This window comes from Cricetulus griseus, chromosome 6, assembly GCF_003668045.3.
Source record: "Cricetulus griseus strain 17A/GY chromosome 6, alternate assembly CriGri-PICRH-1.0, whole genome shotgun sequence".
NCBI lineage: Eukaryota > Metazoa > Chordata > Mammalia > Rodentia > Cricetidae > Cricetulus > Cricetulus griseus.
This window is the reverse complement of record NC_048599.1, coordinates 87,968,969-87,986,983: the sequence shown is the minus strand read 5'-3', so window position 1 is coordinate 87,986,983 and position 18,015 is coordinate 87,968,969. Positions and strand designations below refer to the sequence as shown.

Here is an 18,015-nt window from a genome sequence, read left to right as displayed (position 1 = left end):
ATGGCCTCAAGAACATATTCCATAGAAGGAGTAAACAATGTCACTGAGTTCATTTTCTGGGGGCTTTCACAGAACCCAGAAGTTGAAGAAGTATGCTTTGTGTTGTTTTCCTTTTTTTATATGGTCATAGTATTGGGCAACCTTCTCATCATGCTCACAGTTTGTGTTGGCAATCTTTTCAAGTCCCCCATGTATTTCTTCCTCAACTTTCTATCATTTGTGGACATTTGCTACTCCTCAGTCACAGCACCTAAGATGATTGTTGACCTATTAGTGAAGAAAAAAACCATCTCTTATGTGGGGTGCATGTTGCAACTCTTTGGGGTTCATTTCTTTGGTTGCACTGAGATTTTCATCCTTACTGTCATGGCCTATGATCGATATGTGGCCATCTGTAAGCCCCTCCACTACATGACTATCATGGACCGAGAGAGATGCAACAAGATGTTGCTGGGAACATGGGTGGGTGGGTTCTTACACTCCATTATCCAAGTGGCTCTGGTGGTACAGCTCCCGTTTTGTGGACCCAATGAGATTGATCACTACTTCTGTGATGTACACCCTGTGCTGAAACTTGCCTGCACAGACACCTACATTGTTGGTGTTGTTGTGACAGCCAACAGTGGTACCATTGCACTGGGCAGTTTTGTTATCTTACTAATCTCATATACAGTTATCCTGGTGTCTCTGAGAAAACAGTCAGCAGAAGGGAGGCGCAAAGCTCTCTCCACTTGTGGTTCTCACATTGCTGTGGTCATCATCTTTTTCGGTCCCTGTACTTTCATGTATATGCGGCCTGACACTACCTTCTCAGAGGATAAGATGGTGGCTGTATTTTACACCATTATCACTCCCATGCTGAACCCTCTGATTTACACTCTGAGAAATGCAGAAGTGAAGAATGCAATGAGGAAGCTGTGGACTAGAAAGGTTTCCTGGGAGACTACTAGAAAGTAGCAGAATTATTTTTTAAGTTGGCAAACATCAATTTCTTCAGCCTTGACTAATGCCATGGGTTAGTGAAACAATAACCTCATCTTCATAGGATTCAGGAGAGAAATGATGGGACACTGTGTTACAAGGAAGAGAGGTATGATAATCATGATCATACTGTAATCTTTTATGACCAAATTATTTTGGGAATGTGAATTAAAAAGAAATTCTATTACTCAGTTATAATAATGCTCATATAAAAATATTCCTCTCTCTTCTTGCTACTTAACTATTTAATTTTAATATGAAAGCATGCCAAAAAGATACATAAGTCTGTTTCTAAGGCTTTGAACTGTGGTATGTAAGCTGAGTGATGGCGGTAGATGCCTTTATGCCAGCACTGTGAAGCAGGGGGATCTCTGTGATTTCCAGACCACCTTATTATACAGAAAAAGTCTCAGGTCAACCAGGGCTACAAAGAGAAACCCTGTCTCAAAAAATGAAAAAAAAAGTGGTATTGTTCTACTGAGCTCTCAGTGGGTATATATTACATTAATAAATGATGTTGTGGCCCTGCATGTCTCAGCCCGAAGCCACGGTAGCCATGAGGTTTGGCCTGATTGGGGGAGCATGCACGTGGAGACTGCTAGTAACCCAATGGTTATAAAGACCAAACACGGGCATCTGTCATCTTCAGAGAGCTCTCAGTTCATTGCTGCAAAACTAGAGTCTCTTCTTTATTTGGGAACTTCCTGGCTCTTTTCTAATCCTGCTTCCAAGGCCATTAGGCCATTTCTGGCTCCTGCAGTAACTCCTCCTCTGCCAGCTAGATCCTAACTCTCTGTGTCCTCTCTTGTTACTTACACACCTCACCATCTTCCCAGGTGCCGGCCTACTCAAATGCTTAGTTTTGTAGAGATACAAACTAGGGGACATTCTCTACTGAGGCTATGTCATTCATTAGTCTATTAGCTCAAATCTGCAATACAATTGTAGGCCGGAGCTGAACTGGAGGTTTTTACCTCAAGATATTTCTTAATGATCTTTCCTGGCCCCAGACAAAATGGTCATACACATGGTAAGGATCTCATCCCTGCTAATGTCTTCTTAACAGATTTTAGAAAATAAGGAGAATATTAAGCTTCAAACATTGAAACTGTTGTACAACTGGCAAAGAACATAAGAAAAAACATATTTAGAAGGCAAAAGATTAATTTTAATCATTTGGTTTTGATAAGTAATGTTTTCTTTCTTATTAGTCATTTTCTTTTATTCCAACAATTATAATCATGGATTGAGTGCTCTGGAAGAGCTCTCATTTCATTTATACCATTCCACTCTTCGCATTCTCATTCTGGACATAGATTTATGATATAAAATTTCCATTCACTGGGATCCACATACTGAGATTTATTTTAGAGTAAATGTTGGGTATAAATATGTCTTTGCAATAGTTTCATTGTATTTTACTAAAGTCTAATTATCCAACTTCTGTTTCTACCTATACATATGTTTTAATTATGGTGACAATCAAGTTAAGTGTTGCTGCTGGGAAAGCCTGTATTGTCTAAGAATAACATTTTTGCACTCTTATGATTAAATGTATAAAAATAAACAATATATTTACTAGAAAAGCCTGAAAAAATTAGCACTGAAGAGGTGTCTGCATGTGGGCCCAGAGGGTGGGTAGAGGTTCAGGAAAAGGATTGGGATTTCAGAGTCAATATTGGCTACATAAAAAATTCATGGGCAGCCTAATAGAGTGATTCCATTAGACATCTGTTCACCTTCACTTTGCTAAATCAGATAATCCTTGCAGAGGTTTCTTTCTCTCCATGTAAATAAAATCTGTAACTTGACTATATATTCTTCCTTCCTTTACATTATATTTTATCCTTCTTGTTATGTTTCTTAATTCCCAACACTTTTTCCTTCCCTATTTTAGAAACAAAAAAAAAAATCTTGCTAAAATCTGTGTCACCCTGAAGATCCTTTTGGCAAATGGCTTCCTGACCTTTAAATGTGGTGTCTTTTTAAAAGACTATAGAAATACTTGAATACCTTTCAAGCCATTATTTTCTTTTAGAATAGATTGTGGTACAGATGATGGACATCAGAAATATCATGTTTGTATATCCGAGGAGATCCTACTCACTGTCTAGGCCCTAGTTCATCAGCTATGAGGCAAAACAAACCCATAGATCCTTCCTAGTTCACTGAAAGTCTAAGGGGATATAAATGAAATGCCTATTAATATCCTCAATGTGATAATATCCTATACTCCAGATTAAGTTAGTTCCACCTCATTAGTTTTTCTTGTCCATATTTATTGTAATATTGACAAAATGATTTTTATTTCATATTTATATATGGTTCAACTGCATACAGTATGAAAAGTGAATATTGAATGTAAATATATTAGGATATCCATCACCATAATCATTGTGTGTATACATACGTATATGTATGTGGTTATTTTGCCACAAGGGTCTTATTTACTATGTAAGGATAGGGCAGGTTTCTGTGAGGAAGATATTGACACAGCTTAAAATATACATAAAAAAATTCTTATTTTTTTATGCTCCATGTTCAGTAAAAATTAACAACTATATATAAGGAACTGTCATTTCTTTTCTTTTTTTGTTTTGTTTTTTGAGAGAGTGTTTCTCTGTGTAGCTTTGTAGTCTAGGCTGACCTGACACTCACAGAAATCTGCCATCCTCTGCCTCTCAAGTGATGGGATTCAAGGTCTGTGCAACCACCACCTAGCAGGAGTTGTCATTTCTTTATCTCTGAGTCTCACACTACTTTGGAGACTTTCTATGCTGCATATTTGTAAAAGAAAAGAAAACAAACAACAGCACAGGGACACACTTGTGTACTCATGTAGACTTTTGAAATGAGATTTTAAGCCTTCATTTATGAACTTGATTTCAAGTGTAAAATGAATGGAATATAGCATAATTAGGAAACGCATACTTGTTGGATTTTTCCTGTGAATAATTTGAAATGTCCTCATCATCTCTCTTGATTACTTGTCACATAAAGACTATTTTGTTAGTATTAGGTAAGCTGCACCAGCTTGCCTCTTAATTCCATTTGCTTGGAAAGTCTTTCCCCAACACTTTCCTCTGAGGAAATGTCTATCTTTGAATTTGAAGTGGGTTTTTGTATGCAGCAGAAGGATGGATTCTCTTTTCCTATATATTCTGTTAGCCTGTGTCCTTTTATTGGTGAGTTGAGTCCATTGATATTAAGGAATCATTGGTTCCTGATTCCTCCTATTTTTTGGTGTTGGTAGTGTGTGTGTTTCCTTTCTTTAGGATTTGCTGGTGTAGGATTATTTATTGGTGCTGTAAGGTGCAGACATATCTCATTGCCATAAAAAAATCTATGTTATTAAAATATTTTAATGCCAAATTTTATAGATCTCTAAAGTGTTTGAAGATGACCCATCAACCAAAAATACATCTTTGTTTGACCTTGAAGACATTACCTAATATGACTATAATTTGTGTGTATTTGTCTATTTACTAACCTCCATTTCCTCTTTATTTTATAGAGTTGGAAATAACTTTCAAGGACTAGAAATTTGCGTTACAGTAATAAATGAGCTCTATAGGTACCACACCTTGAACAAAATTAGAAATGCATGTATAGTATGTTTTAATATTTTAAACTCAAATTTGTATCAATATACAATATTTGTATACAATATACCATAGTCCAATCCAATGTAAACTATTTAAAACTGGTAGTTGCTTTTTAAATGTAGCTTCAATAATAACCTTATCATCTTATATTTATATCCTCCCTTGTTTCTTTTTAGAGTATATTCAATAATCTATCCTTTTAATCCTATCATATCTGTATTCCTTTTTCTTTCAAAAAAAAATCTTGAATCTAATCCCCTCTGTTCAACTTTCTTCCTGACCATAACCAAAAAATGTCAATGACAAATATTCATAACCCAATGAGTTATCAAAAACCACCCACCCCACCTCTTGGGAATGTGGGTGTGCTGTCTGGGTGTGATAGCATCTTTACAGGATCCTGAAAAGAAAAATTTGGGTTAACTCTCAAGGTGTATTATTTTTTTATGTGGGAAAATTATTCATTTCTTAAATCTATTGGAAAAATTTCTAGTTTATTCTTACCGAGGAGGAGATGCTGCATGTTATTTTTTCCTTTTATTTTAAAAAAATCTATTAACTTAGAAACAATCTTATTTTATGTATTAATCTCAGTTCCCTCTCCCTCCCACCCCCTTGCACTCCCCAGGGAGGGTAAGGCCTTCCATAAGGGATGGTCAAAAATCTGTCAAGTCATTTGGACCAGGGCCTAGGCCCTCTCCTTTGTAATTTTGTCCAGTCTACAAATAATTGGAAGGTATAGGGCTTGTCTCAAGTCCTGGTTACAGTAGTCTGAGAGGCTTGATCATTTAAGCTAGCCACCTCAAATTTGTTTTGAGCATTGTCTGTAAGGTTAGATGATCTCTGCTCACCACCTCAAAATTGTTCTGAGTAATTTGTTGTCCAAAGTTGATCTTAGTTGTCATTGTTCTGCTTACTGGTGTTATCACAGTCCTGGTGAAATTGTTATCTGTGGGTCCCATCTTCTTTTTCTTTCTTCTTCTTTTTTTTTTTTTTTGTTTTTCAAGACAGAATTTCTCCATGTTAACAACCCTAGCTGTCCTAAAACTCACTTTGTAGACAAGGCTAGTCTCAAATTCATTGAGATATGCCTGCCTCTGTCTCCCAAGCTTAAATTCAAACTTCATTTTGGAGACTTCTAAGATTACATTAGGTCAGATTATTTTTTTTCTTGGTAATTTTTTCCAGGTAGCTCTCTCTTCTTCTTTGGATGCATATTTGCTCAAAGGTGTTAAATTCTTCAAGAAGGATATTTTAATTTTTCTGAAAACAACAACAACAACAACAAAAACAAAAAACCTCTTCCCCAACCCTAACTTTGGGAAGGTTCCTACTCTAATCTTTATCAATTTGATTTATGGTTTCTCCTGAATTTCTTTTGTTTTCTCTTCTGAAGCTCTTCTATCATCCAGAGCAGTATGTTTTCTTACAATAGGCATTACAGTTTTTATTTGCTTTGGGAAGGGGTTTGCTCCATAGTTGCAGGGAACAACTAAAATGAATTTGGCATAGGGGCTGTCAAGGGTCTCCCCTCAAATAATATCCTGAAGGCAAACAATTACTTTGAAAATATCTGGTTGATATCCTTTTGTCCAATGCCTGCCATTGCCACACCTTCATAATCCAGAAGGGAGGGGATATAGGCTCTTATAGAATCTCCTTCATTTGTCACTCCCTGTAAGGTTACTGGATAAATTAAAGGAGGTTCTCTTAAGACCTTAGAGTGTTCATTTTTAACCTTAGAATGCAATGCTGAATTTGTTTCCCTATTTAAATTTCTCATTCTGGGTTAGAATATCTCTATAATCTACTTTAATAAGTTTTTCCTAGACCTCTATCCTAGCACTCACTACAAGCAACTTTTTAAGAGATAAACCAAGAGTCATCAAAACAACAACAAAGATTATCAAATTGATAATTAACTGTATGCAAATCCCAGCTAAGTTGATTATTCCTTCATTTGTTTGTTGCATTTTTAAAACGTCCATTATGTGATCATATGTAGACCTAATTTTCTCTATCTTAATAGTTCTTTCCATTTTTTAGTGTGTGGAAAAAAACTCTCTTTTTTTAAACTAATCCCTTCCTTTAAGGATTCCAAATAAACTTACCAAATCTGCTGACAATGTCAGTGAACTTTGGGGCATAGTGCATCTGAAACCGAGAATTAGCTTGTTGCCCTGAACTGAGAGTGTCATTCTGAGGAGAAGGACTGAAAGAAAATGCTAAAAGCCTCCCAAGTTTTGGTGGCAGCTGAAGACTGTTTTAAAAAGTTACAGCCAAAAAATACTACTCTTGCTCAAACAGATCCGCAAACTGCTCCTGACTTCACTGATGCTCAGATTCACTCAGACTGCTACAATCTTCTCACCATGGCTAGAGACTAACTCTCAGACTGAATGCCTCTACCTTTTATATCTTTCAAATACTGGGATTAAAAGCATGAGCTCTGATTCACTATCCAGTAGCCCAGGGTGGTCTTGGACTCAGAGATCCATCTGCCTTTCTCCTGAGTCCTGGGATTAAAAGTATATACCGCTACAGCCTGATCTCTTTATCTTGAGGCTAGTTTTGCTTTCTAAATCCTCAGGCAAGCTTTAATAAGTCAAAAATAATATATAACTACATGTCTGTGTCCCAGGGGAGCCACTGAGGTTTCAGGAGAAGGGTGGGTTTGGGGCAGAGTGGGGGGTGTCGATGGTGGGGGTGTGGAGGTAGCCTGCCTGCAGGAGTTTTTCCTACTGACCTGCTTGTGTGGCTGAGGTTGATCAGGGAAGGGCCTAGGGTCTTGCACCAGGACCCAGGGCAGAGAGGCTGTTTGATCCAGATGGGAAGCTGGTCACTCTCCTCTCAGTCTTGGCATTATTAAATTCTACTCTGAAAAAGGTTTATATCTGGCTAGTTTTGTTTGCCAGAGAGAGAGATAAGAAACACTTGGCTCTTGGCATAAAAACTCTGTCTATAAAACACCCAACACCGAATTGGTCCGTGAGGGCCCTGGGATCTTGACTCTTCTGAGATCGCTGGGGCATTCTGGCCCCCACAGAGTGCAGAGAGTGCAGAGGTGAGCTTCTTCAGCCCCTGACGTGGGTCCAACTTCCATCTGCCCACCCTGGCAAACCCTGCCCAGGGATCTTCGGCAGGATGACTCAACCCCTGAGGATCAAGCAACCCAGAGTCTGCTGACATCTTTGGGCCAGTGCTGCTCTCACCCACCTGGAGAGCCAGTACCTCAGACCTGCCTGCACCCAATTTGAAACCCATCAGAGTATCAAAGTCAATTGCACACACCTGAAGATAACACCGGACCATACACACCAGGAAAGGAAGTGACACCAACTGTACCCACTGGAACAAGAGATGGGAAGACCACAATATAAGAACACATCCAACAACAAGAAAACCAATGACACCACCAGAGTCTAGGGACTCCACACCAGCAAGACATGAACATCCCAACACAGAAGAAGCAGAAGAGAGCAACCTTAAAAACAACTTCATGCAGATGATAGAGAACTTAAGAGAGGAAATCAGAAAATCCTTCAGAGAAATGGAAGAAAAGACAAACCAAAAGAATCAAGAAATCAAGTAAAGTCAAAAAAGCCAAAAAAATACAATTAGACAGCTGAAGGAAACAATTAGGACCTGAAAACTGAATTAGAGACAATAAAGAAAACACAAACTGAGGGAATGCTGGAAGTGGAAAAGCTGAGTAAACAATCAGGAACCACAGATGCAAGCATAACCAATAGAATACAAGAGATGGAAGACAGAATCTCAGACGCTGAAGACAAACTAGAGGAATAAACTCGTCAAGCAAAGAAAATCTGAAATCTAACAAATCCGTAACACAAAATATCCAGGAAATTTGGGACACCGTGAAAAGACCAAACCTAAAGCTAATAAGTATTGACGAAGTTGAAGAAACCCAACTCAAAGGTACAGAAAACATATTCAACAAATTCATAGATGAAAACTTTCCCAACCTAAAGAAAGACATGCCAATGAAAGTACAAGAAGCCTACAGAATGCCAAATAGAGTGGACTACAAAAGAAAGTCCCCTCATCACATAATAATTAAAACACCAAACGTACAGAATAAAGAAAAAATATTAAGAGCAGCAAAGGAAAAAGGCCAAGTAACATATAAAGGCAAACCTATAAGAATTACACCAGACTTCTCCATGGAAACTCTGAAAGCTAGAAGGACCTGGATAGATATTCTACCAACTCTGAGAGAACATGGATGCCAGCCCAGACTACTACACCCAGCAAAGCTTTCAATCACTATAAATGGAGAAAACAAGTTATTCCATGACAAAACCAGATTTAAACAATATGTAACCACTAATCCAGCTACAGAAAGTACTGGAAGGAAAACTCCAAACTAAGGAAATTAACTACACTAGCATAAACATAGGCAATAGATAATCCCACTCTACAAAAACACAAAATAAAAGGCAGGGTAAATCCACATACAATACCAATAAAAACAACAAACCAAAAATAAACAAGAATAACCACTCAATGGACCTTAATTTCCCTCAGTATTAATGGTCTTAACTCACCTATAAAAAGACATAGGCTAACAGATTGGATATGAAGACAGAATCCATCCTTCTGCTGCATACAAGAAACATTCCTCAAATTCAAAAACAGACATTACCTCAGAGTAAATGGTTGTGAGAAAATACTCCAATCAAATGGACCCCAAAAATGTGCTGGGAAGCTATCCTTGTATCTAACAAGATAAACTTCAAACTAAAATCAATAAAAAGAGATGAAGGTTACTTCATATTCATCACAGGAAAAATCCATCAGGAAAAACTCTCAATTCTAAACATCTATGCCCAAATACAAAGGCACCAACATTCATAAAAGAAACATTATTAAAACTCAAATCACAAATAAGGCCTCACACAGTTGTATTGGGAGAATTCAACACCCCTCTCTCACCACTGGACAGGAGCACCAGACAGAAACTTAACAAAGAGACAAAGGAACGAACAGAAGTTATGACCCAACTGGGATTAACAGACATTTATAGAACTTTCTATCCAAACACAAAAGAATATACCTTCTTTTCAGCATCCCATGGAACCTTCTCAAAAATCAACCATAGTCTCAGCAATATAGCAAACCTCAACAGGTACAAAAAAATTGGAATAATCCCCTGTGTCTTTTTCAGACCACCATGCTTTAAAGATGGAAATCAAAAACAAATCAAAGTGCAAAAAATTCTACCAACTCATAGAAATTGAACAACATGCAATTGCAACTTTCCTGGGTCAAGGAAGAAATAAAAAAAGAAATTAAAGACTTCCTAGAATTCAATGAAAATGTTCACACAACATACCCAAACTTATGGGACACTTTTAAAGCAGTACTAAGAGGAAAGTTCATAGCTCTAAATGCTCACATGAAGAAACTAGAGAATAGCCACACCAGAGAACTGAATCACAGCTGAAAGCTCTAGAAAAAATGGAAGCAAATTCACCCCGGAGGAGCAGATGCCAGGAAATAATCAAACTGAGGGCAGAAATCTATAAAGTCGAAACAAAGAAAATAATTCAAAGAATCAATATAACAAAGAGTTGGTTCTTCGAGAAAATCAACAAGATAGACAAAACGTTATCCAAATTAACCAAAAGGCAGAGAGAGATCATGCAATTTAACAAAATCAGAAATGAAAAGGGGGACATAACAACGGACAATAAAGAAATCCAGAGAATATTCAGGTCATACTTTGAAAACCTGTACTCCACAAAATTTAAAATTTAAAGGAAATGGACAATTTTCTGGACAGTTATCACTTACCAAAATTGAATCAAGAACAGATAAGCAACTTAAACAGACCTATAACCTCTAAGGAAATAGAAGCAGTCATTGAAAGTCTTCCAACCAAAAAAAGCCCGGGGCCAGATAGCTTCACTGCAGAATTCTACAAGAAATTCAAAGAAGTGCTAATACTAATACTCCTCAAATTGTTCCACAAAATAGAAGCAGAAGGGACATTGCCAAACTCTTTTTACAAGGCTACAATAACCTTGATATCCAAGCCACACAAAGACACAACTAAGAAAGAGAACTACAGCTCAATATCCCTCATGATCATTGATGCAAATATTCTCAATAAAATCCTAGCAAATCAAATTAAAGATCATATCAGAGAAATCATCCACCATGACCAAGTAGGCTTCATCCCAGGGATGCAAGGATGGTTCAACATATGAAAATCCATCAATGTAATCCACCATATAAACAGACTGAGGAAAAAAAAAAAAAACACATGATCATCTCACTAGATTTCGAAAAAGCCTTTGGCAAAATCCAACACCCCTTCATGATAAAGGTCTTGGAGAAATCAGGGATAACAGGGACATACCTCAACATAATAAATGAAATATACAGCAAGCCAACAGCCAACATCAAATTAAATGGAGAGAAATTCAATCCAATTCCTCTAAAATCAGGGACAAGACAAGGCTGTCCACTGTCTCCATACCTCTTCAATATTGTCCTTGAAGTCCTAGCTAGAGCAATAAGACAACAAAAGGAGATCAAGGGAATACAAATCCGAAAGGAAGAAGTCAAACTCTCACTATTTGCAGACGATATGATAGTCTACATTAGTGACCCGAAAAACTCCACCATGGAACTCCTACAACTGATAAACACCTTCAGTAAAGTGGCAGGATACAAGATTAACTCAAAAAAAATCCATAGCCCTACTATACACGGATGACACATTGGTGGAGAAAGAAATCAGAGAAACATCACACTTTACAATTGCCACAAACAACATAAAATACCTTGGGCTAACATTAACCAAAAATGTGAAAGACCTGTACCATAAAAATTTTGAGTTTTTAAAGAAAGAAATTAAATAAGATACCAGAAAATGGAAAGATCTCGATGATCTTGAAGGATCAACATAGTAAAAATGGCATTCTCGCCAAAAGCAATCTACAGATTCAATGCAATCCCCATCAAAATCCCAACACAATTCTTCACAGACCTTAAAAGAACAATTCTCAACTTTATATGGAGAAAGAAAAGACCCAGGAGAGCCAAAACATCCCTGTAAAATAAAGTAACTTCTGGAGGCATCACCATCCCTGACTTCAAGCTCTATTACAGAGCTATAGTCCTGACAATAGCTTGGTATTGGCACAAAAATAGACTGGTAGACCAATGGAATAGAATTGAAAATGCTGATATTACCCCACACACCTATGAACACCTGATTTTTGACAAAGAATTCAAATTTATACGATGGAACAAAGAACATCTTCAACAAATGTTGCTGGCACAACTGGATTTGGACATGCAGATGATTGCAGATAGATCCATACCTGTCACCATGCTCAAAACTTAAGTGCAAATGGATCAAAGATCTCAACATAAATCCAGCCACACTGAATCTTCTAGAAGAGAATTTGGGAGATTCCCTTGAACGAATTGGCATTTGAGACCACTTCCTTGAATTACACCAGTAGCACAGACATTGAGACCTGCAATAAATAAATGGGACCTCCTGAAACTGAGAGGCTTCTGTAAAGCAAAGGACACTGTCAGTAAGACAAAACGACCACCCACAGAATGGGAAAAGATCTTCACCAACCCCGCATCTGACCAGAGGGCTGATCTCCAAAATATACAAAGAACTCAAGAAGCTAGTCTCCAAAACACCAAACAATCCAATTAAAAAGTGGGGTACAGAACTAAATAGACAATTCTCAATAGAGGAATCTAAAATGGCTGAAAGTCACATAAGAAAGTGTTCAACATCCTTAGCCATCAAGGAAATGCAAATCAACACAACTCTGAGATACCATCTTACTCCTGTCAGAATGGCCAAAATCAAAAACACCAATGACAGTTCATGTTGGAGAGGATGTTGAGAAAGGGGAACACTTCTCCACTGCTGGTCGGAGTGCCAACTTGTACAGCTACTTTGGAAATCAGTATGGCGACTCCTCAAAAAATGGGAATGAGTGTACCACAAGGTCCAGCAATTCCACTCTTAGGCATATACCCAAGGAAACAAGGACATATGTTCAACGATGTTCATAGCAGCACTATTTGTAATAGCCAGAAACTGGAAGCAGCCTAGATGCCCCTCAACCAAAGAATGGATAGAGAAATTGTGGTACATTTACACAATGGAGTACTACTCAGTGGAAAAAAAACAATGGAATCTTGAAATTTGCAGGAAAATGGATGGACCTAGAAGAAACCATTCTGAGTGAGGTAACCCAATTGCAAAAAGACAAACATGATATGTACTCACTCATATGCGGATTTTAGACATAAAGTAAGGATTACCAGCCTACAATCCACACTGCCAAAGAATCTAATGAACATGGAGGTCCTTAAGAGAGACATACATGGTCCCCTGGAGAAAGGGAGAGGTTCAAGATCTGCTGAGCAAATTGGGAGCAGGGGAAGAGGGGGGAGGGTGCGAGGAGAGTGAGAAGAGGAGAAGAAGAGGGATGCCGAGGACATGAGGGAGCAGAAATTATGAGTCAGGTGAAGAATACACGATAACAAGAATGGAGATATCATAGTAGAGGGAGACATTTTTGGTTTACAGAGAAATCAGGCACTTGGGAAATGTCTGGTGATCTACAAAGATGACACCAGCTAACTATCTCAGCAATGGAGAACAAGCTACCTTAAATGCCCTCCCCTGATTGTGATATTGATGACTGACTTATATGTCTTCATTCAGCAGCTGGTGAAAGTAGAAGCAGACACCCATAACTAATCACCAAACTGAACAGGAACCCAGATGCAGAGAAGAACCAGTGAAGAGCACAGAGGTCCAGACCAGGCTGGTGAAACCCACAGAAACAACTGACCTGAACATCCAGGAACTCTTGCTCCCCAGTCTGATACTGAAATACCAGCATGGGATTGATCCAGACCCAAGGAACATGTTTCTGTGAGGAAACCTCAGAAATCTATGGGACCTCCTGTAGAAGCCTAGTATTTATCCCTAGCATATGTGTGGACTTTGGGAGCCCATTCAATATAGAGGAATACTCCCTGAGACAAGACACACTGGGTGTGCTTAGGCCCTACCCCAAAGGATAGGAAAGACTCTGATGACACCCTCTGGAAGGCCTCACCCTCCAGGTGGAGCAGAAAAGATATGTGACAGATAAGATTTTAGTTGGGGGGGCGGGTAGGGGAGGACGGGTGGGAGAAGGGTAATGGGATTGTCCTGTAAAACAATCCTGTTTCTAATTCAAATAAAAAATGTTGGGGAAAAAAAAAACCCAATACCAGTGATTGGGGATATAGAACAAAGCCTGCACTGTGTGCGGCCCCAAGCCATGAAACGGCAGATGGGCATTGGACCCCATCCATACTGTTCCTTCCTGGTTTGTGAAGGCCCAGCTGCAGCAGGTTTGATATGATTGAAAGAGAGCTTTGGGAGGAGAGAGGAGGGTGGAGGACCAAGTAGCCTGGAAATGTTATTCCATTGAAGTCTGTACAGAAAGCAAAAGAAAAAATAAAAGAGAGAGACAAAATGATTTTTCAATAAAAAAGATGAAAGAAAAAAAGATTTATATCTGGGTTAGGAACATGTATACATTATGTTTAGCAATTTTTTTACCATTATTGTGACAGAATATTGACAGAAGCATGTTTAAAAAGGAGTGGTTAATTTTAGCTCATATTTTCAGAGAGCCATCAGTACAACATGGCCAGAAAGGTGTAACAGTAGAAGCATCTCTATATTTAGTGTCTGGAACATGAGCCTGCATTTTTCACATGGTATCAGAGCTAGAAATTTTGGAAATGGAACCAGGAATGGCTATAAACTCAATGTCCTTAACCTAATAACAAACTTCTAAGAGGTTCCTCAAAACACCGTTTCTAAAGTCTTCAATGAAGCAATGCAGCCTGATCCAGAACATTCAAAACATGGTCCTATAAAATACATTTCAATTTGTGCATCAGTGTTAGATCTTGGACCCACTGCTAGTGGCCTCAGTGGAGCCCATTCTATATGGAGAGATACTTTGGCCAGCATAGACAAAGGGCCTGGAGGGGGAGGGTAGAGAGGTGCCTTGAACCTGCCTCAAATAGATGATGTGACAGACTTAGTAGACTTCCTAGTGGAGGCCTTACCATCTCTGAGGAGCAGATGGGACCAGGAAGGGAGTGGAGGGAATGAGAGTAATGGAGGGAGGGAGAAGTGGGATTGGAATGTAAAAAATAAATTAATAAAAAATGAAAAAAGCATATGTATATACTAAAAAAGATACATTTCAAATTCAAGTGGTGGCTCGGCTGGACAGGTATTTCAACAGTTACAAACACTCATTGATCTTATAAAAAGCCAAGGTTTGATTCTGCAGTCACTTGGTGGTGCACAGACACATTTAACTCAAATTCAAAGGATAATACACTATAATCACAGTAATTTTCCATTAGAAAAGGGTGATTATGATGCTTATATTTCAAGATGAAATGTTTCCCAAAAGTTCAGAAGTGTCCAATTATTATTTTAGAAATATAATATTGGTAAAGCCTCAATCAGGAATCTTCCTAAATTTGAGGGCCTCTGCCAAAGGGTGGGTTCTCTCTACTTTTTATAATATTATTCCAGGCTATGTTTAAAGACACACACATACAGCCAGGCATTGGTGGTGCACACCTTTAACCCCAGCACTGGGGAGGCAGAGGCAGGCAGATCTCTATGAGTTCGAGGCCAGCCTTGTCTTTAGATCGAGTACCACTATAGGTTCCAAAGGTATACAGATAAACCCTGTCTCCAAAAACAAACAAACAAACAACAACAACAACAAAAAAACCAAAAGACACATACATACATACACAGAAATCCTGTAGAGCATAATCTCAAAACTGAATGGAAAATTACCTGGCATATATATATATATATATATATATTATATATATATATATATAATTGATACAGAGTTATAGGCAGATAAATTTATCATTACAGATAGATAGAGAGAGAGATGATAGGCAGATAGATAGAAAGATAGGTACATTCACACATATATTCTACCCATAGCATCAATCACAATAGCAATTAGTTAAAGATGTTCCCTAGTTAGGTGTTAAGAATAAGGAGTATGTGAAGAGGAGGAATATGATCACACACATGCATACAAACACAATTTTACACATACATAACTTCACACACAGCACAGTCACAGTGTACCTTGAAACAAAACTTCTATAAATTTGTGAATACATTACATTCCTTTTATTGAAGAAGACATTATTGAAAGCATCATGAGGAAACAAGATCACAATCAGAAAGAAAAAATCAATAAGAAATTTATTTGAGAAAAGATAAACATTCCAGTGCTCTAAATATAAGATGTTTGATCTGAACATGGAAATAATAGTGTTCAATATCTATAACATGACTGAGATAAATGTTCATATATCCCAAAAGAATAACTTGATATTTACTTTAGGATACATCCATTTTGCACATTCTCTAGAACAAATCAAAGATCCATTCCCAGGATAGTCATATTTGAAACATATACCTAACAGCTAAGATTTTCTTTATTAAAATAAATATGCTTTTTGATTTCCTATATATCACCTGAGACTATTTTGCTCCACAGATTCCTCATGGCATTTTTCATTTTCACTTCTGCATTCTTCAGTGTGTAAATCAGAGGGTTGAGAAAGGGTGTAAAGATTGTATAAAACACCAATATCATCTTGTCCATAGTGAAGGTGGTTCCAGGATAATATATATATATATATATATATATATATATATATATTATATATATATATGCAAGGTACAAAAAACAAGACTACTACTATGATGTGGGAGACACAAGACACAAGGGAATGGGGCTTTTTTCCATGCTTCAGCACTGTGGTTTCTCAAGGAATACAGAATGATGACATAGGAGATCATGAGCATGAGGAAACTCACTGTGCAAAGGGTCCCACTATTGACCACCAGGAGAAGGTTGATCACATATGTGTCTGCACAGGCAAGTTTCAACAGTGGCTGCAAGTTACAGAAATAGTGATCAGTCACATAGGGACCACAGAAGGGTAAAGTTAAGGCTAGAAATATCATAAATAAAGAATGCATAAAGGATCCTACACAGACTGTAGCCACCAGCATCCCACAGACCCGACGATTCATGATAGTCATGTAGTGAAAAGGCTTACAAATTGCCGCATAGCGATCAACAACCATGAGGATGAGGATGAAGATCTCCAGGGAGCCAAATAAATGAAATGTAAAGACTTGGATTATGCACTCACTGAATGAGACAGCAGCCTCCTTCATCAGGAAATCCACAATTTTTCTAGGAGCTAAAATTGTAGAAAAGCAGGTGTCAGACAAGGACAAGTAGGACAGGAAGAAATACATGGGACTCCCAAGAGCCTGGCTTGTCTTGATGGTAGCGAAGATCAGCAAGTTACCCACTAATGTCCCTGTATAAAAGAACAGGAAAATGGCAATGACTATGTTCCTCCTCCCGGGATCCTGTGTCAAGCCAAGGAAAAGGAAACTGGTCTCACTGATATTCACCTGCATGATTCATGAATGGGAAGGAAAGAGTATGAAAAGTGTCATCTGCAAAAGAAAACGAACTAGTTTTAATACATGATGTGATAGATAATTTTAAACAAAATGCATTTCTTTCTCATAAATATATTCTGCATCTGAATTACTAAAATATTTTTCAACTCTGTCTTCAATTTCAATATATATTAGTGTCACAAAAGATGATGTGAGTGACACTTTCTCCACAGTGCTCTTCACACACAAATTACTGACTTTAAGATGGTTCTGATTAATTTTGCAGCTCAATCAATGTATGATGAAATGTATATTTTCCTTTATTACTTATCTTATTGTTTCATGGGCAAATATTTGGGAGCCATGACTTACGTAAATTTTAAACATTTCATTGATTGTATAGCTTTTGTTTTCATTGCCAACTACTACAGGGTAGTTTATTTCTTTCTCATTTAGGAAAATATTTTTAAAAATTAAAATCATAGATTCATATTTCATTAATGTGAAAATAATTGTGTGTCTTTATCAAACATTTAATGACTAATATAATCAATGTTCTCTTCCTACCTTGGTCATTTTCCCATCCATGCTACTTTTATCTTAATGGTTCAATCAAGAAACTTCCTGTACAAAGAAAGGAATTATTACCTTTTGACCAGTAAAAGATACTTTGCTGCTCTCTAAACAGCATAGCTATATGAGTCTGTGGATGAGAAGGTGAGAATGTAAAATGATTCATTTGTAAGAAACAAATTAATTTTTATGTTGTGTGAAGAAATATTTAAAGCAAAATCTATTTCTCGCAAGAAAGATTATACTTATAGTTTATTTTAAAGTGAGCAGTTTTATACTTTTTCATAATTTTATGCATTATTGGTA

At 37.5% G+C, this 18,015-nt stretch overlaps 2 protein-coding genes across 2 annotated transcripts; one reads left to right on the top strand and one right to left on the bottom strand.

Annotated features, from left to right (window-relative positions):
* Positions 1-957, top strand: LOC100770159 (olfactory receptor 4S2). The gene has a single exon (XM_027421113.1). The coding sequence runs from the start codon at positions 1-3 to the stop codon at positions 955-957; it is 957 nt and encodes a 318-aa protein (XP_027276914.1).
* Positions 958-16,177: 15,220 nt separating this feature from the next.
* On the bottom strand, positions 16,178-17,151 carry LOC100758479 (olfactory receptor 4C11-like). Its single transcript, XM_027421112.1, is given in 3 exon segments — positions 16,178-16,338; positions 16,373-16,448; positions 16,450-17,151. Coding segments are annotated over 3 exon segments (939 nt in total).
* Positions 17,152-18,015: the final 864 nt, after the last annotated feature.